We start from the raw sequence: 21,509 nt of genomic DNA, 5'->3' as shown, positions 1-21,509 counted from the left end.
GGCTGACCAAGTTCGCAGATGACTGCAAACTGGGCGCCACAATCGACTCTCCAGCCAACACAAGCATCCTCCAAAAGGGCCTAAACAGACAACTGGTGCCAGAGCCATGGCCTCAAGCTAAACGCCAAAAAGTGTATAGTCATCCCTTTTGGCAAAAACAGTGCCCACAAATTACCACATAGGTGGTAATCCATTAAGTACAGAAGAAGTAATTACGGACCTGGGGACCGAAGTTGATAGCAGTCTCTCATTTGACAACCACGTGGCCAAAGTGGTTAGAAAAACATTTTATATAGCCCACCTAATCATGAAGGGATTCACATCTAGATCAGGGGAGGTCATCGTGCCTCTCTACTCATCCCTCATCAGGCCCATAATTGAGTACAATGCCCCTTTTGGGATGTACCTTACCAGACACCTGCAGCAACTGGAAAGACCCCAAAAGTACCTCACCAAGAGGATCAAAGGGCTCAAATAGATGCCATATGCTGCCCGGTTAAAGAAACTCCAGCTCTACTCAGTGGCATATACCGCCTGTTCAGGGGCGATCTGTGCCTGACGTATAAAGCCATGTCCAACCCGGAATTAATGGACATGCTGCACCTCAGAAAATCCAAATCCCATCATGCTACGCGCTCAAGAGACTTGAACCTCAGCACTGAAATAAATGGGACATGCAGGAGGGACAGATTCATAACCCAGAGGCTCCCTTCACTCGGGAATAAAATCCCAGTCCAGGTTAGGCAGAGTCCCTCATTGACTCTCTTCAAGAGGAATCTTGATGAGTGGATGGGAGATCGTAGGTTTAACCCGGGTATTACTTCTGTGCCTCTTTTAGACAGAGGCACAGTTTACTAACCTCTAAAAAGGGCATAGCAAAATTAATTTAAAATGGGTGGCGAAAGCCAAACACTTTCTGGCTAGGCTTATAAATGCCCTAGGGCAGATAGCCTAGTATGAACCTATGAACCTGTGATTGTGAAATTTGACAGCATGGATAATTTTCCGTCATATAGGGTTGCCTTGCTGTGATCTGTTGGTCTCCCTGACCAGTACCAAGTTCAGCAATAACTTCATTTCTCCACAGTGTACGGGAGCTGCAGGAGGCTTTAGTACGCCATTGGCCACTGGAGCTACCATACACATTCCCCTTATCCCTTGATAATGAAATTATTTCTGAAACTCTATCTGTGCATGACTAAGGTTATTCTCGTAACCTACTTTTTCGATTTAACAAGGGTGGTTCATAAGCCCAAATCTGTGCCCCTTGCATTGACCAGTAATAGGTTGTTGAAGTGGACAGACATGGATCCTGAAGAATTTATTACTGTGGTAAGAATGTAACATTCTTATCAGTTAAGGTCACCAGAAGCCATCCTGCAAGATAGTTTGTCCCAAATAAATAACTGGTGCCAAAGTCATGGACTGAAATGAAAATTCAAAAAATGCATTATTTTTCTTGTGGGAAGACATCTACCTCATGGAGAACTACCGCATTGATAATACAACCCTAAGAGTTGACCTAGTTTTTTTGGTATTTGGGAACTTGTGGACAGTGGCCTAACTTTTGACCAACTTGTGTCCATTGAGTTGAGAATGTCCTTCTGTATTGCCCAACTTATAAACAAAGGATTGTGTTTAAATCTAAGGATGTCATTATCCCCTTTTACTTATCCCCCATTAGGTCAGTCATTGAATATAATGCCTTCTTTGACATGTAACTTTCCAGACACGTGACAACTGGAACACCCACAGAGATAACTTAATAAAAGGATTCAAAGGCCTAAGCAATATTTACTACATGGCACAACTCTAAAGTCTTGACACACTACTTTGTATCCTGCAGAATGATGAGAGTTGACGTGTCTGGCATACAAGGCATCTACTGACCCAGTATTTATGGATTTACTGCACATTAGGAAGTCAAATGGCATCAGAAATACTTTGCTTGGGGATCTAAACCTCTTTTCTGCAACATCAACAGAACAGTTTGGGGGGACAGGTACATCTCGCAGTGGGTATTGCTGCTCTAGAACAGACTCCCCATCCATATAAAACAAAGTTTGGCCCTGTCCATATTCAAGCACATCTCTAATCTATGGATGGGAAGCAGAACATTTACACCAAGATTGCCTGTTTTACTACTAATGGACAGAGACAGGTCCTAAATTCTTTATCCCATGCGTGGGTCCCCTGAAGTTATATAGGATATTATTCCAGTTATTCTCATTAGGGGTAATATGTAATTATTAACCATGGGATGAGTAAGGCCAATCTCTAACGAAATGGGGTAATTTGAGCACAAAAATGAAAATTGGCTGGGCTTAAAATGGCCCAAAGGGCAGCTAACCTACCATATACCTATAAACCTGCAGATGTGTGTTTTTAGTCAGCAGCAACTAAGTCATTGTCTACCATGACAACTCTTTTACCCAAACTACTAGAATGAAGGGGAATTTCTACATGGATGTGCACAGTTAGTTAGCCCTTGATTGACTAGGGGTTAATAAAGTCGGAAAAAGATTATCCTCTGTTTCATTTAAGAAATATGAGGGAAAAGGTCTAGCAGTAAAGATGTTCTTCATTCCACATTGCTGCAGTCCTAACTATTGGGTAGTCCGCTGTCCAGTCGGCCCGAATACCAAGTAATGGGCTGGCGTCGGTCAGGGCGCATTAGACTGACGCCAGTAGGGTACAAATGCGCATGACCGGCGCCACATTCCCAGTCTTTTTTGCCGCATGGTCCGATGCAGAAGCAGTTTTGCGCGTGCAGGTTGGCGTTCTGAAATTTTCTGAAATCGGAGTTTCTGTCCGAATCACAGTTAACATTTTGGTTTTCTTGCCTCAGTATTTAACCGGATGTCAGAAAAAGTGAATAACTGTATTTCTTGTGGGAAACAGATACCTCATAGGGATTACCATACCTTGTGTATACCTTGTTTAGGGCCTGAGCACGACGTTGTTGGCTGCCGCTCTTGTGCTAGGTTTAACAAACGCACTATTAAGAGAAGGTTAGACTGTGCCAGGTTAGTGTTTGGGAAGCGTTGCAATTATAAAATGCCGTCGGATGCTCCGACGCCCGCTTTCAAAAGCGCAAGGACAAAACAGCCTAGGGTTGATGAACCGCAGTCCCGGACGCGGTTCTTTAGAAGGCTCAGTGGAGCCAGAGGTTTTGCCAGGAGTTTCTTTGGAGTCTCAGGCAGAGACTTTACTGTTACAGGATGTGCCTTCTCAGGAGGTAGGCCAGGCTGAGGGGGCTTCTCAGGTAACTGTTCTTCCCTCTCTTCCCAAGGTAGTTAGAGCCTCTCCTTCTGTTTCCAAAACTTCTTTGAGAGGTAGGCCAAGTTTAGCTTCAGTGGGGGCTTCTCCTAGCACTTCAGGTTCTGTGCCTAAGAAACATATGCTTAAAATGGCAGAAGATTTGATTACTATGATTAGAGGTTCTATGCCCCCTCCTGATAAGAGGCCTAGGGTGGAACCTGAGTTTGATAGTTTTGAACAGTGTTCAGAGGTTTCTGAGTCTTCTGCTGAAGATTTGCAGGAGTATCCTCCTTATTCTGATTCTGATGTGGATGATTCCACTCCTACAGCTTCTCCTCCTGAGGATTTCTCATTTTCAGAGACTCTGCATTCCATGAGGGAGCACTTTAAATGGGAAGGCCAGGATTACTCTGATTCCAGAAAAAGGCTTAGGAATTCTTGTTTTACCCCAGCATAGGCCCTTAGCTATACCTCCTGTGTTGAATGTGGTGGAAGATGTTTTTGCAGAGGCTTCCCTGAATCCTGATTCTTTGCCTCCTGCTCCTGTTAAACCTGATAGGTACTATAGGGTGCCTGAAGCTCATAAGTATCTTTTAAGAGTCCTAGGGCAGACCCGAAACTGTTTCTCAGGGACCTAAAGGTGTTAAGGCCTCTGTGGTTAAAAACCCTGTTCCCACTGATAGAGGCAAGGGCTTTGGATAGATGGGGAAAGAAAGTGTATACTTCTTCCACTTTAGCCATGAGGGCGTTGAATTGTCAGTTTCACATGCTAAAATATCAAAATTATCTCCTTGCACAATTGAAATCTAAGGTGGATGCTTTGGCGGAAGGTATTGAGTGTAAAGAGTTGCTGGATTTAGTTCATGTGTCTGAACAAGTGGGTAAGCATTCTTTGCAATGTGGTTTTGATGCTGTACAGGCCTCCTCGAGGGTGGCTGCCACTAGTTCTGTTCTTCGCAGGCATGCCTGGTTGAGGGATCAGAATTTAGCTGAGCATGTTAAGACAAGGATTTTGGATGCTCCTTTACAGTCTGATGTGTTGTTTGGTTCGCCTGTGGAAGCAGTTTTAAAGAAAATGGAGGATAAAGCTAAGTCTATGCAAACTGTTAAAGATTTTTGCAGGTGCAGCCGTTTAGTAGAAATTGGCCTACTAAGGGATGGACATATCCTGCTTATGATTCCCAGTCTAGGGGTAGGTCTAAGGCAGAGCTCAAGGTTCTTTTAGGCCTAGAACAGGAGTTCACCTGCTCAGACTTCTGGTGAGGGCAGGGGTCAGTCCTTTCAACAGACCCAATGACCTGCCTTTTCAGCTGCCAGTAGATTCTCGCCTGGCAGCTCCTTTGGGAGGAAGACTGTCTCTTTTCAAAGAAAATTGGGATTTAATTACTCAAGACAGATGGGTTTTGGATATCATTCACCACGGTTACAGGTTTTATTTCCATACCTTGCCCTCTTTCAAAGGCATGCCAGACGTTCCTCCCCCACAAAGAAAAGAGGCTGACAAGCAAATTTCTCTGTTACTCCAAATAGGGGCCATTCAGCCAGTCCCTGTACCAGAAAGGGGCCTAGGATTTTATTCTCGCCTGTTCCTAGTACCAAAGAAGGGGAACACGTGGAGACCAATTTTGGATTTATCTATCCTCAACACTTATCTGGACATTCCCAAGTTCAAGATGTTGATTACCTCTGCTGGGCAAGGATCACTGGATGGTAACTTTAGATCTCAAGGAAGCTTACCTTCATGTGCCTATAAGACTAAGTTGCAGGAAGTATCTGAGCTGGAAATTCTCATTATCAGTTCTCTGCATTGCCCTTTGCTTATCTCTACTGGCCCAGAGTACAACAAGGTTCTGGCTCCAGTGATAGCTTACTTCAGGCTAAAAGGAATTCAAATCTATCCTTACTTGGACGACTGCCTGATTCTGGCTCAAGAAAAGGAAGACCTTCTACAGCATCTGGAATATGTTATAGCAGTGCTAAGATGCCTAGGGTATTCTGTAATAAAGTCCAGTCTAGTACCCTCTCAAGACATGTGCTTTCTGGGTGTGAGACTGAATACAGCAGCCCAGATGGCCTTTTAACCCCGGACAAACAAAAGAGTCTATCCCTTTACTTCCATCAACTATCTCATCAGTCCGTGCTGACTGCAAGGACAGTCCTTCAAGCATTAGGGTTCATGGCATCTTGTATTCTGGTGCTTCCCAATGCCAAACTGCATATGAGGAAGCTGCAATGGTATCTCAAAATGTATGGACACAGCACTGCCAGGATTTGGACACTGTCATTCAAATAATACCTTGCCTTCAAAAAGAATTTTTGTGGTGGGCTCAGGAATGTCACCTAAACAAGGGACTCTCTGTGACCCGGCCAGAGGCGAGTCAGATTTTAACGACAGATGCCTCGGACATTGCTTGGGAGCTCATCTAAATGGAAAGTGGATACAAGACAAGTGGCCTGCCAGACTACAGCATCTACATATCAACATGAAGGAGATGTTAGCAGTCCAGTTTGCATTAATGGCTTTCAAGGAGTTACTTCTTCCAGGGCAGGTGTTGATTCTAACACACAACACAACTGTCATGTGGTACATCAACAAACAAGGGGAACACATTCTTATCCTCTATGCAGGCAAGCAATGATTTTATGGGAGACTGCGCCAGCTTGCAACTAACTCTTCAGGCAAGGTTTCTGGAGCACAGAACTCCTTAGCAGATGTGTTAAGCAGACAAATCATGGATCCCCACGAGTGAAACTGGATCTTCATGTATTTCAGAAATTGACAGTGTCATGGGGAACTCCAGACATAGATCTGTTCGCTTCTCCACTAAACCACCAGCTGCCAAAGTTTTGCACAAAGGGTTTCATCCTTGGAAAGTGGATGCTCTTTCTTTCAGTTGGAAAAATCTTCATGTGTATGCCTTTCCACCTCTGCCTCTTCTTCCAAAGGTGCTCTTAAAGGTCAGACAAGACAAGCCAAGGATGATTTTAATAGCTCCAGATTGGCCTCGGCAACACTGGTACCCACTACTAAGGAGTCTGGTACAGAAGCCTCCATGGCCTTTACCTTTGATTCCACATCTGTTATCTCAGAAGGACGGTCATCTGCTCAATGTCAAGCTTCACTCTCTTCATCTGACAGCCTGGCATATTCTGTGTTGAAACACAGCAGGTCTGAACTTCCTCAACAAGTTTTAAATGTGATTATGGAAGCTAGAAGACCTAGTACAAGGAAAGTGTGAAAATGGAAGAGATTTTTATTTTGGAGTACAGCAAAGAATTTGGAGATTTCTGAGCCTAATTTGAGTGTGGCTCTTCAATATCTTACTGAGTTATTGGACAAAGGTTTGTCCTTCTCTTCCATTAAGATTCATGCTGCAGCAATTTCAGCTCATTATGATTGTGACCCACCATTGTTTTCGCATCCTTTGTTCAAGCAGTTTCTTAGAGGGGCAAAGAATATAAGACCCCCACGGAGCTCCTACTCCTGCTTGGGATCTCAATTTTGTGTTGGAAAACTTACTCTACAACCTTTGAGCCTCTACTGCTGAATTGAAATACTTGTCATGGAAGACTGCTTTTCTGTTGGCTATTACTTCTGCAAGAAGGGTGTCTGAGTTGCAGGCCCTTATGGCAGTAGAGCCCTTTTTGATTTTCCATAAGGATAGGGTATCATTACGTACTAATCCTTCCTTTATGCCTAAGGTAGTTTCTAGTGTGGCTTTAAACCAAACTATTCATTTGCCTACTTTTTATGCAGACCCCCAAAATAAAGGGGAGAAGATTTTGCACACTTTAGATGTGCACAGGCAATTATTTGAGCAGGACTAAGGATTTTAGGCAGTCTCAGCAGTTGTTTGTTTCTTTTGCTTTGAGTTCGCAGGGCAAGCCTGTGTCAAAACAAACTATTTCTAGGTGGATTGGGTTTTGCATTGCATTTTGTTATTCCCATCATGGCAAAGAGATTCCAGCTGGGATTAGGCCTCATTCCACTAGGGCTACTGCCACTTCAACAGCATTTCTAAGGGGGGTGGCAACTAAGGATATTTTGGAGGCAGCTACTTGGAGTTCAGTGCATACTTTCTCTAAGCATTATCACCTTCCTCTCTACTCTAAGTCTAGGGCTGGTTTTGCCACAGCTATTTTGCAAGGCATGTTGTCAGCTCCTGCTTCTTTATGATTTGCCAGCCTCCCTTTCCTCTGCTTTGGGATTCTACCCAATAGTTAGGACTGCAGCAATGTGGAATGAAGAACTTTGTACCTACCATAAATGTAGATGTTGATCCACATTGCTGCAGTCCCTCCTTCCCCTCTGTGTTTAGGGGTGGTTGTGTAGGTGAGGTTATATGCTGATATTTTTGGTGCAGGTATATTGGGCCTTGTCTTTTTAGGGTCTTCTGACATCTGGGGCAAGAAAAGACTGAGGATATGACGTCGGTCATGCGCATTAGTACCCTGTATACTTTGGTATTCGGGCCGACTGGACAGCGGACTACCCAATAGTTAGGACTGCAGCAATGTGGATCCTCGAACATCTACATTTATGGTAGGTACAAAACTGTACTTTTTATGTAAATGGTTAGCCTTTGTATTACTTTTTTGCTGTGGTAAATTAATTATACCTGTGCAAGGCATAAGAGCACATACCATTAGAGCAATGGCTTTATCAATAGCATGTTTCAGAAATGTTTCTGCACAGTAAGCTATTATGTGGGCTACTGATGGATTACCATTCACAGTTTTATGAAACAGTGCAAGTTAGAAATAGAGAGTAGAAGTAGGACAGATTTTATAAAGTTCTGCAATGGATCCTGTTCTTAAGTACATAATAGGCAATCCCTCTATAAACCATTCTATGCCTGGCCAGTGAACATGATTCAAATGTTCTCATCAGCCTCAAGGAGGGTAGCACAGGGTAGACATTGTGTGTGTGTGTGTGGGGGGGGGGATAGGGGTTGAGGCCTCTGTAACCAGGCATATAGGTTTACTGTCAAGGTGGCAAGGGTACTACTCTGTGTTGTGGCACATAGTGGAAGTTTGTTTGAGAGGTTGGGGATAGTCTTGTTGTGACTCTGTTATGCTAGTATGTTTTTATCTGTTGATGAAGTTTTAGTTCCTTCAAACAGATATTTGTGGAAACATTTGTAATTCAGAGTCAGATTTTTTTATGACTCAATAGGCTACAGCCAGATCCCTGCAGATGAGTCTGTAACAGACCAAGTACAGTGAGAACTGCTGGTCAGTGTTGATTAGAGTTATTAGGCCTTTAGTCTACTTATCTTTTTTTTTTTTTTTGGGAATCTTAGCAGTCTCTCAAGTTTAAGGAAATGTGTAGCCAAATCTATGCCAAAAGGGGCAATTGTATTCAGTAATGGATATGAGCTGATATGAGTAAAGAGAAAGTAAAGGCTGACTTGGCTCTAGAAAAGATGCAGTTGGAAATTATATAAGCCCAACTTTTGAAGGCTTTCTGAGCTACTCTGGCGACATATGGTCAAAAGATGAGGAGTTATCAGCAAAAGTACCTAGATTTCTAACAATAGTGTCTTATTGGAGGGATTTGTTACCTGCATTGTATAAGTTGAAAAGGTTTTGTTTACCAAAATGAAATATACTACATCTGTCTACATTTATTTTTAATTATTTTTTCTTGCATCTGTTTTTAATGTGGTTTATTGCATGTAAGAGTATATGTGAGTGAGTGTCAGACTGTTTTAATGGATAGTTGGAAAACCCCAGTAAGAAAGAGTTGCCCCTATCCCTTGGGCATGCCAGTATTGATTGGGAATTTATTTAAATGTTTTAATTTAGTGTTTCAGTGACCCCTCCTCAAGGAAGGTAGTACAGATGTGCAAGGTATTTACATTAACAGCAAATGTTTCAGAGGAAGTTCACTTCAACAGTAAAGCTGCAGTCCATCCATCCCCTTAAAGTAATGTTCTGGTAGAATATTACGCCATTGCCATTTTCAGTAATTCTAAGCTTATTGTGCACAGGATAGTGATTTATTACAAACTCACTTTCCTGTGTGTGTCAGGAAGGGCTGAAAGAACATAAGGAAGTGGCTATAAATGCTGGTTGTATACGAGTGCCTCATGCACCAACTAAGGCTCCATGAAACAGCAATGCAAGACCAGCATATTCCTTCGTAGGAGTAGTACCACAGTTGATAAAAGCTGGCTAATGGCTGGGAGGAAAAAATGCACATAAAGTTGGTAAACACTGTTATAATTACTGTTACAGTGACCACAAAGATTAAGTATGTTCCACTGATGATTATTTTCTGTGTAAAATAACTGGACTTTGTACATTTTCTTGTGACTTGCTTTTATGCTGTCAGCATTTATAACAGGCTGTATATTGCTCATGCAACTTTGACTACATTTCACTTCACATTCCAAGTTAAATATGGCTTAGTATACTCGCTAACTGAACTTGTTTTAATTTTACTGTATTTTGCAGATTGAAGGTCAAGGCCATGGTGCTGTGTTTGATTGTAAGTTTTCACCAGATGGACAACATTTTGCTTGCACAGATTCTCATGGTCATCTGTTGATATATGGATTTGGCTGTAACAAACGTTATGAAAAGGTAATCTGCACTGGAGTTTAAAGATGTATATGTACCTTTTAAATTCTTCCCATCACAGAACGTGAAACATCCTTTTAGATATCTTAGTATTAATCTCTGGTTTTGTTTATCCATTTCAAACATGATGCATTCTTTGTAAAGCTGACTGCAAAAATATTTGTGAATTTCTATGCATACCAAGAAGATGCAATTCCGTTCACTTTACAGAATTTGTTTTGTGGCGTTGTATCGGATTCATTTGATTAGAATAGTTTTTGCTTATCAGCTGTCCTGTCTCAAGAAACAAGACACCGAGAGCTATGATAGTAAACACTTGCATGTGAGAATACTCACAATTTGTCTTAAGGAAAAGCTGTAGTGCAACAGGAGCTGTCCCAAAAGGAAGATCAGATGATCAGAGAGAGCAGTACTGTTGAATATTCCACATATGGAAAGCCGCTGAGGAATTGAGATGTATGGACTGCTCAAGAGATGATCATGATTCTAAACAATGAAAAAGCTGCACTTACTAAACTGTGTTGAACACGTACAAAATCATCTTTGATGTAGAAAACCCATGGCATGCTCAATATAAAATTATGGTTAGTTTTAACTCATTCACACTTACATTGCCAGTTGTATTAGTTCCTGCGTCACTCCTCTAGAACTAGTTGTGTAGGTTGCTTTGTCTCATTCAGATCTACAGCTGTTGAAATGCATGGCACACCACAATGCTTTTGAAACAGTCGAATATAATTACCAGTAGTCATTTTGACTGAATCTGTAAGTCAAAGAGCTGCTTTAACTGATCAATTGAAAAGATTTTTCTCACATATAAATAAATAAAATAAACAAACATATACATTTTCTTTGACTGAGAGCTTCATACAGCCACTCATTAGCTGACTGCAAGCAGGTGTTATAATTATACCAATGATTAATTTGAACGTAATGTGCGCAACTTTCTAGATTATGTAAAAGAAGCATATGTTATAACTAAAAAAAGGGGGGGGGAGTAAGGCAGTGGGGTTTGTAGCTTTAAATGTTAGTGAAGTAGCTACAAGGCTCTGCATATCATGTGATGCATTTTCCATCTATAGAGTTCAAATCTGGCAGGGTTATTTATTTATTTTTTTTTTTAGACTTGAAGTCCAGGACAGTAGCTAAGGATTGGGGCTTTCTATGGATGCTGGGTCATAGTCACCTTTCACAGCTCATGGGTCAGCTCACCAGGCTTCCAGTGGTTCTCACGGTGTAGATGTTCTGTGACGAATTTTGTTTTATTTTTGAAAGAGAACTGCGTGTTAATTATGCTTTTTACTAGTAGCCATAAGGTTTATGTATGTGTCCTTGTGTGTTTGTATCAGTTGCATCAGGTAAAATTGGTGATTATTTTTTCACAGAGATGCATGCATGTGCTGAAATTGCCTGTGAACCATGAGGTCTGTCACAAGATGTGCAAGTGCACACTCAGTCACTGTCAGAATGTGTGCACGCCAGTGGGCAAATCGGAGGAATGCTAGTTCACTTACAGCATGCTCCTACGATGTTGGAGAAAACAGGTGCAGGCATATGAAACCTATAACCATAGCCAAGAACTGAACCAATAAGACAAATGTATTTATTTGTTGTGAACCAAATAGAAAAAACATTCAAAAGGTCATGTATCCTTGGCACTGTTACCTAGGAATATGGTTATATCCATTTGTTTGAAACAGTTTTGGTATTTTCTCAGAAAATGATGACATAATACTTGCCAAGAACATGCACTTAGACAAACTCTGATATTGAGGCATTTGCACAACTTCAGTTTCATGTAGTTATCACTTTTGTTGTTTGCCTTTTCAGCTTTTCCCGGTTAGGGGTTTGCAGTAGGTTTTTATGGTGCTGAGTTGCCAGCCCGATGCCCAACCTTCAGCGAAGGCACGCCCATTCACGCATGTCTTTCGGAGGCCACTCGACCGCGGGGAGGACATGCAGACTCTACACAGAAGGCACTCCAGCCAAGAATCGAACAGGAGAGCCTCTTGCTGTGAGGCAACAATGCTACCGCTGTACCACTGCGACTTTTCATACAAGCCTAAATACTGGGAGAGGGAGAAGGAACACATTTAAATTCTACTGACCCAAAAGATCCTTCCCCTGCAGAAATATTTATATGAATTTTAGATCTGATGCAGTGATAAAAATCACACATGCACATTTCTGACTGTAATTTTACTTGCAAAAATGATAACCAATCATATAACCTGCCTTACCTAACCTTACCCTAGAAAGTATACTGCATAATTTCGCACTCTATCAATATATTTATGATTTATGTTGTATGCAGTAGTCTGTGTAAAAAAACAATAAGATATATTCATGTTTGTTGTGAAATGAATCTAAAGACATTTGCAATAAACATGTTGTGAAATTATGGTAAGGTAATATTCAGAAAGTCAAAACAGGAATATTGTGAAGACACAAAATATGAAGTATCACAGGCAGTCGTTTCAGCCCTTTTCACCCACAGACTTTCGCAGTTATGTATGCTTAGTCTAATAAAGTACACCTATATTAGCAATGTTTTTTGTCTCATTCACAAGATGTATAGTAGCAAGTCCCACTTTCATCCATTCCTCGTTTGAATTGGTACCCATTCTCCACAGTGAGACCCCAAAGGATGCATATATTAATTGTGGGACATTCCCCCACGACACCCAGGGCAGTTCACAAAATCCTTCGTGAAGTAGGGTAAGCCAACCCAGGATATATTCCGATCTGTGCAAACTGGGATGTGGCTGACTTATTTGAAACATTATCTCTCTTCTGACTATAAAAAAGTGTTAAAATGTTCTCAGGCAAGTCAAGATAGTATAGTCACAGATGTCAGCCTCCCCCAACCCATTCTCACAAAATGTCACTGCCCCTGCCCATCAGTGACCAACTGGGATCTGTCAACAGCAAATATCAGTCTTTTCATCACAGGCCACCTCTATAACATCACTTTGACTATGTACACTTCAGATAACAGACTGTGATAAAAAAGTAATAAAAAATTGCCATAATACTGTATTTTAATTTGTTTCACCCAGGCACACACTAGCCTTCTGAAGTTAAATCCATGACATGGTCAAATGACAAGAGTAGTCTCTTTCATCCTAACACTGCCTTTGCATCCAGCAAATGTAGCCATTTTAGTTGACTGGGTAGTCCTCATGATATCATCAAAAGTAATATATTTTGGCTTATTTTGCACAGGCAGACAGTTGTCTTACCAGACATAGCACCACCTAGTAGTAGACATAAAACAAGTGTAGTTTCTTGCTATAAAAAATGTTATATTACTATGCTGACTTTTCAAAATTAAAGGGCTCCATTCATGAATAGTTTAATACAATGCTTTTGCATGTGTATATTCTAAAAAAAAAAATATGTTCATTGTTCTTCAGTTACATGCTTTATCCTACACAAGGTTTCAAGACAGTTGACTCTGTTCCTAGTGCTTGCTGGTTGCAAGGATTTGGAATACTGCAGAAACATGACAGCTCCTATTCAAACTTCAGTATCTCAGGCTGATAGAAAAAAGATGTTTTAGCGTAATTGGCATTCCAGCTGCCTCATCATCATCATCATCCCCTTTTTCCCATTTACATGGGATCGGGGTATCGTATTAACTGTCGCCTACTCTCTCGATTCAGTGCCACTCTCCTGCCTTCTTCAACACTCATGCCTGACTGTCGCAGATCTTCTTTCACACAATCCATCCACCTCTTTGCTGGACGCCCTCGCTTCCTCTTACCTTTTTCCTGTCTGTCCCAAATCTCCCTCACCAGATTGTCTTCTGCTTTTCTACACATGTGCCCATACCATCGTAATCTGTTTTCTTTGATCTTTTCTGCAATTGGAGCTACTTTGGCTTCTGCCCTTATTTCCTCATTTCTTCGCCTGTCCCGCAGTGTGCATCCTAGCACCTTTCTCAGACACTTAATTTCCATCACCTCTAGCTTCTTCAACTGTTCTGCCTTTACTGCCCAGGTTTCTGTACCATATAGTAGTACTGGTCGCACCACTGTCTTGTACACCTTACTTTTCAGCGTCCTTGGCATTCTTCTGTCATACACTACACCTGATACTCTATGCCACTTGGCTGCAGCCCCTCTGATTCTAGCTTTGACCTCTTCATTCAGACTACCCTTCTCCTCAACCACCCCTCCCAGATGCTTGAAGTGGTTTACCTGTTCCACTATCTTCCCATCTATCTCTATTCTCAGCTTCTTCTGATTTCCCCAATCTGCTGTCATTACCACTGTCTTATCTGTGCTTAGTTTCATCCCATGTGCCTTCAGATTTGCATTCCATTCTCCTATCCTTTGCTGAAGTTCTAGATCAGAGTCTGCTTGTAATGCCACATCATCTGCATACAGCAGCTTTGTTGCTCTGACCCCTCCAACCTGTTTGCTGATGTAGTCCATTACCAGTATGAACATTAGTGGGCTCAGAGCTGAAACCTGGTGTACACCCACTCCCACTGGGAACCCCTCAGCGAGGCTAAACACTGTTCGTACTTGAGTCACTGGGTCCTTGTGCATAGCCTGTACTAATTCTACCAATGTTTCTGGGACTTCAAACCACCACAGTACTGCCCAGATCAGCTTTCTTGGGACCTTGTCATATGCTTTCTCCAAGTCTAGGAAAGCCCAGTTTGACTCTCTCCTCTTCTCTAGTTTCTTCTCAAGTATCTGTCGCAATGCAAACATCGGGTCAATTGTGCTGCATCCTGATCTGATTCCGAACTGTTCATCTCCCATCTTACATTCTACTAGTCTGCGTATCCATTTATCAATCACCCTCTCCAGAACTTTCATGCAGTGTGGTAGGAGTTTGCTACCTCTACTATCCACAGTTGTGGATGTCCCCTTTGTTCTTGTACACTGGCAAGAGTATGCTTATTCTCCAGTCATCTGGAATATGCTTTTCTCTCCACACTGCAATTAGTACCCTCAGGAGTCATTTCTCCCCTAGCTCACCCAGCATCTTTATCATATCTGCTGTGACCTCATCTGAGCCTGCTGCTTTCCCTGACTTCATTTTCCTTAGTGCTGTTCTTACTTCTTCTAAGCTGGGCTCCTCCTCTTCTACTCTCATGGTAGGCTGTTTCTGGGGCAGTACCGCTTCTGTGGGGTTTTGTTCATTCAGAAACTGCTGGAAATACTCCTTCCATCTGCCTTTGATGTCCTGTGGGCTGGTAAGCAGGTTGTTGCTGGAATCCCTTATGAAGGGTGTCTGACTATCTTCTTTATCTTTCTGTCTTTGCCTTGCAACCTGGTATAGTTTCCTTGTGCCCCTTACTGAGTCACTTTCCAGAAGCTGATAGAGTGCCTCTGATGCCCTATTCTTTGCTATTGCAGCTTCTTTCTTAGTTTCTTTGTTAGCCAACCAGTAGTCCTTCCTAGCTTGGTCAGTCTTTTCAATCTGCCACTTCTTCCTGCACTCCTTCTTTCTTTTGATTACTTCCTGCACTCATGCATTCCACCACCAACTTTCCTTATGTACCTTATTTCCATACCTGGCTCGGCCACATATCTTTTCTGTAGTCCTAACACATGCTGTTTTTAGGCGCTGCCACTCTTCTTCATCTCCACCTATTTCCTCCTCTTCTTGGGGTGCTAGAGCCCTGAGTAATTCCTTGAACTGCTGTACTTTCTGTCCAGTCAACTTCCAGGTCTTCAGCCTGGTCTCTGTTGACCTTAGAGCCTTCTCTGACCACTGCTTGCCTGCTTCATCTTAATTAAGAAGCATGATTTGCGTGCTTAGTAGAACGTGATTTTTGTTGCAGCAAGTAGCTTGTGTGCTGTTTATCGTTTTCCAGGAGGCGTTGCATTGGATGTTAAAACACCAAACATATGGGGTTGGTGTGTCACTTCAACACTGACAGTCATCTAGAGCCAAGGTTTACACTGCTGGGTGGCTAGCTGTGCTGTGCTAGTTCTTCCACACCACACACTCACATGCACGTTCACACCTATAGCCACTGTAGAGAGTCCAGTCTGCCTACTGTATATCATTGGAATGTGTGAGGAAACTGTAGCAGCTGGAGAAAACCCATGCGAACACAGGGATGAAATGGAGACTCCACAGAGAAGGGATCTCAGTCAAGAATCGAAGGGGAGAACCTCTTGCTATGAGGCAACAACACTAACCTTTGTGCCATTGTGCCGCCCTATAAAAACAGGAAAAAGGGGTTGTGGATGGGTGGCTGAACACCAAACATACTAAGTACTTCATTGGTCAAGTCATAAATGCGAGGATTCAGTACTAGTTTCAGCAAATGTATAACTTTCATTTCAAGACTACAGAGCAGTTCAGCACACACTGAGTTAGCACTTCAGTATCTCACACACAAGTGGCTGCTTTTCAGAAACTGCAGTGCATTAATTTTAAGGATACTACTTAAAGGGCCATGTAATACATTTCAATTAAAAGAGCAATGAGTGTATATATACATATGCACAATATATACAAGTATTTTAGCAGCTTAGTATTGCTTACCATTACGTCTCCACCTTTACAAGAAAAATTGCATTTTTCAATAATTATGAAGTATGTGAAGACAAATACCCTGGAACTTGTGTTGATTTTTTGCATATTCATTATTGTATAATATTTTTACTCTTTTAATGTTTATTATTGGAATATTATTACTTTTGTATGAGTGTAATCAATTGTATTATCTTTATGTATTAATTACTGTCACTGTGGAGCTTTTCTCCCCGGGCCTCCGCTGAAAATGGACATGTAATCCAGACGGACTATCCCGGTCAACAAATGTAAAATAAAAATAAATAAATAAATAAAATATTTCATATTTTTTAGCACTGGACAGAATGATCAGTATAAAAGCACAGAATATAAACAATATTTTAGTGTATGAATCTTTACAAAATGCCCAGTTAATATTTAACTGTCCAAGTGTCTCTGTCACCTGTTTGATTTCTCTGAGGATACAAATATTTTTTCACTCCTGGAAAAATGGTGCCTGTTTGAACTTGAGCTGGAACCAGATTGAAAACTTGCAAAAGTAGAACTGAGACATTATTATGACATAGTCACTGGGCAAAAGAGAAACAACAAGATCAGAACACGGATAGTTACAATCAGTTGCATTGATCAGACAGCACATGGTCTGTCACTACAGGTTTTTTTTTTGCGTTTAGGTTTGTTAAGCTAACTGCCCTTATGGACAATTTTAAGCTTAGCCAGTTACTCCATATGAGAATCAAACCCTGCACCTTGTGTCTAAGGTGAACACCTTAACCCATTATGCCAATCTCCCACCCCCCTAAACAAACAGCCAGTGCAGGGCTTGTACCCAGGACCCTGTACACTATAGTCACAGCACTTAACTACTACGCCATCACAACGGTTTCTCAAACTGAAACTTCCACCCTTTTCTTGGGTATATGTTTGAGGTAGATTTGCCATCAATACAGAAACTGATTTGCCAGACATCAAACCAGTTATTTGCATCTCAAATTGAGTTTGTTTTTTGTTTCTGGAACATTGCATTCAGGTTGACACTCATCAGTCACCACCAGCTGGATATGTCAGCTATTTTGTCGAACTGTGGGTACCGTTCTAGTTTGTACCATGTAGAAATGTGGTTCATTGTTTTTCTGCACTGTTACATCAATTGTGTCCCAACTTTTCTCCCCCTCTAACTTTTAGCAGACATCTTAACCTGTTTGCAGTACCAGTAGAGGTTGTGCAAAATGACATCAATTGTAAATCACTCTGTAAGAGGATTTAACTTTTGGTCATTACATTTGTCTGCTATGGTACAAGTCCTGGCTCATTTTGACACTGTTATTGGCATATCAGTCCGTATTTGCCCTGCAAACATTAGTTGCAAAGGTCTTACTCTGGTTTCGCTATGTGAAGTAGTCTGGTAAGTCATAAGAGCTGTATAAGGATCTCTTTGTCTTGATATCTTTTTGGCTGTTTGTACTACTCTGTCAGCATTACCATTTGATTGCAGAGAGTAAGGACTTGATGTAGTGCTAGTAAAATGGTAATCAGGCATGAATTGTTGGAATTAATTGGATATAAACTGTCTACCATTGAGTATAACTATGGTAGACAGATCATACCTTGCAATCATAGTCTTGAAGCTAGCTATTATTTGTTTTAGTCATGGTTGATGCATTAATTACTTGTCATGGGAATAAATAATAGTCCGTAACAAAAAGGTTGTTCTTTCTTTCAAATTCACACAAATCAGCAACTGTCTTACCTGAGATGTTGTGGTAATGGTGTTGGCATTAATGACCTCTCTCTGCAATGGTTTATGCATAGTACAGAACTGACAATTTGACATTAGGCTAACAATGTCTTGGTTGATGTTTGCCCACTACACTTGTATGTTAGCTCTTTCGCTGCATTTGATGAGAGACTGATTACCTTTATGATGTAGCACTTTTGCTTATTAGGTTGTAGGGCTAGTGATGTTCAACATTCCGATCACTGTTGAAGTAGCCTAGGATATATGGATTATATCCTGTCAAGGATGTAATCACCATACAGCTATCAAAGCCTCAGGGAATCTTCCAATCATCCTAACTGCTGTGAGACCCGAGAACTAGTACAAAAATAGTGGTTGGGACATCAAAAGCTATACAGTTTCTTCCCGCCAAAGTGTGCTGCCTCTGCCTATGGAACGGATTGTCAGCTAGTGATTCTTCAAGGCTGGGCAAAAAAGTACCCTTCTGAGGAAAACCTTCCATTACATAATTTTTTTAAATAAACAATGTGGTTTTTATATGAAAATATGTATTTTATGCTCAGATGGACTGTCACATCTGGTAAAGTGATTTCTTTAAATCTGGGAATGCTTGTATAAAACAAAAAACTGTTAAAAAATGGTTCTTTCCCAGGTTCTACTACCTGTCTTTCAGGCTTCTTTCTCAACTTAATCATCTGATATTCTTTGTGTTTCACTGTTGCAGTCATCACCTGAAGGGGTTATCCCTGCTGTGGTAGCCCTCGGCCGGCCCGAATACCAGAGTCAATGTTTTTCTGTATTGGCTGCAGGCGCCTGTAGTCTGACGTCATGTCGTCAGTGCTATAAAGCAAGGTAGCCGGCATCATTACATCACTCTTTCTTGCCATGGAGCCCGTAGCAGAAGCAATTCGCATGAGTGCCTGGTCGGTCACTACCAGAGTTTAAATTTAAGCTGAAAATGTCTAAATCTAAGTACCCCATTGGGGACCCTTTTCTCTTGCGCTAACCAATGTCTGAAAAAGATAACAGTTGTCTCGCCTGTGGAAAGCAGATCCCACACCTTCCACTCTTACTGCGTCACTTGTTTAGGCCCAGATCACGATGCTGGTTCTGTGCCCTCATTAATGTGAGAACCATTCACCATAGAGCTCTTTTTGTAGACAGTTATTTTCATGTGCCATTATCCCATTCCAATATACCGTTTGTCAGCTAACAATCCGTGGACATTCCAAAAAAATGCAGAGATAAGGATACAGACCGACCACACAAGGCTAAGCTTTCTGACGATGCTACCACTAAACAGGTCATCAGTTCTCCGGAATTCAGTGAGGCGCTTTTGCAGCCCCTGATGCCCAATTTGATATCTACGCAGGCCTCTACCAAGACCCTTTAAGAGTCCGGTATGCCACAGAAATCTTCTTAGTCTTCTGAGCCTTTGGCTGTGTGTACCTCAGTTGGGTCCGGCACAATCTTTTAAGGAAGCCTTTTGAACTACTGAATCTAATCAAAAAACAAAGTCTTCTCATCTGACTACCATCTCTCTCAGACCGACAGATTCTCTCAGGCCTAGAAGCCAGGCCACTCCTAGAAAATCTGCTTCTAGCCATCATCTTGCTCCTGCTCTACCACCCCAAGCACAAATGCTTAAAATGGTGGAGGATCTCATCTCCCTTATCTGGGGTAGTCAGGCCACAACTTCTAAAAGGAAAATGCACCCTTCTCCAGAAATTGACAGAACAGGATTTTGAGGAATCTGACTATTCAGATTTTGAAGAGGAACAGCAACTTCTGACTGCTTATGAGGATTCAGATGCAGAGGAATCCATCCCTTCTGCCTCCCCTCCAGAGGACCTTTCCTTTGGGGAAGTCCTTCACACCCTCAGGGAACATTTCCAGTGGGAATCTCAGGACTTCCCCCAGTCTAAGAAAAGACTTGGAGAGTTTCTGGACCTGCCCCAGCACAGACCCCTGGCCATCCCCCCTATTTTAGAATTGGTGGATAATGTTTTCCATGAATTCAGCTTAGCCCCAGTTGCCCTTCCTCCTGCTCCCAGTAAACCTGAATGGTATTACTGAGTACCGAATTCTCACAAATACCTGTACAGAAATCCTGCTGCAGACCCCCAGAGGTCATTACACAGGGACCTAAAGGAGCTAAGACTAGTTCCACCAAGAATCCTATTCCTTCTGACAAGGACTCCAGAGCTCTGGACAGATTGGGTTAAAAAGTATACACCTCTGCAACCTTCGCTGTCAGAGAACTCAATTGTCAGTTCCATATGTTAAAATTTCAGCAACACACTTTGGAACTATTAAAACAAAATATTTCTATCTTTCCTGACTGTGCCAGTTCAAAAGAGTTAGCAGATTTACTGCACTCTGCTTGTCAGGTGGCCAAACACTCGTTACACTGTGGATATGACACCCTAGAAGCCTCTAGCAGGGCAGGAGCGACAGGATCTGTCATTAGGAGACATGCATGGGTGAAGGAACAACCTCTCCCTGATCATGTCAAGTCTAAACCTATTGATGCACCCCAAGATAAGGAGCGCTTGTTTGGAGTAAAAGCAGAAGAGGTGCTTAAAAAGATGGAAGACCAAGCAAAATCTATGCAAACACTAAGAGACAGGATGATTTTAATAGCTCTGGATTGGCCTCGACAACACTGGTACCATTACTGAGAAGTCTGGTGGGTGCCTCCTCCATGGCCTTTTTTGATCTCTCACCCACACCTGTTGCGTGGGACGACCCATTTGCCAAATTTCAAGCTTCACTCTCTGCACCATGCACCTAACAGCTCTGGCATATTCTGTTTTGTCAGCAAGTTTTCCACTCTTCCTTCACAGCAAAGTTTTGAATGTTATTTTGGGGCTGGGACAAATAAAAGAGATTTTGTTTTGTCCCCAAAATAAGGGGAAAATTTTGCACACACTAGATGTCCACCACAGGCAGTATTATTCCAAAACTGCAGATCAATACCTCCCTCCTCCCCTATGTTGGTTAGAGGCGGTTGGTTGTTGTTTTTTTGTTTTTTATATTGTATATTGTATTTCTTTCAGGTTCAACCTCCCAGGTTCAGCAGGAACTTTCCCTCTAAGCACTGGTCCTTCCCTCCACCTAGCAGACAGGGCCAAGGTAAGCCCTGCAGGGACAAGACCATCCAGGCCCCTATCCCAGGGCCAGCAGAGAAGCAAACAGTGGACCACTTCAGCCCCAAATTCAGGGAGTTCTAAGCAACCCTTCTATGGCAAAAACGCACAATGACACCCCCCCCCTTCCCTTCACTCATCAAAAACTAGGAGGAAGGGTCTCCCTCTTCAAAGAAAATTGGCTTTCTGTAACAAAGGACCGATGGGTCTTAAAGATCATTTTTCACAGATACAAATGCTCTTTCAGCAAACTCCCAATTCCAAGAGGG

At 42.0% G+C, this 21,509-nt stretch overlaps 1 protein-coding gene across 1 annotated transcript in view; it reads left to right on the top strand.

Annotated features, from left to right (window-relative positions):
- Positions 1 to 21,509, top strand: part of BRWD1 (bromodomain and WD repeat domain containing 1) — a gene marked incomplete in the record, with an annotated part of 4,378,631 nt that overhangs the window by 1,712,849 nt on the left and 2,644,273 nt on the right. The window contains 1 exon segment of the mRNA XM_044071461.1: positions 9,721 to 9,849. Coding sequence (XP_043927396.1) covers positions 9,721 to 9,849 — 129 coding nt within the window.

The sequence above is a fragment of the Protopterus annectens genome, chromosome 5.part0 (genome assembly GCF_019279795.1).
Source record: "Protopterus annectens isolate FY-2018-M chromosome 5.part0, PAN1.0, whole genome shotgun sequence".
In the NCBI taxonomy this organism is placed as follows: Eukaryota; Metazoa; Chordata; order Ceratodontiformes; family Protopteridae; genus Protopterus; species Protopterus annectens.
The sequence above is the reverse complement of the archived record's forward strand: the minus strand, read 5'-3'. Positions and strand labels throughout refer to the sequence as shown.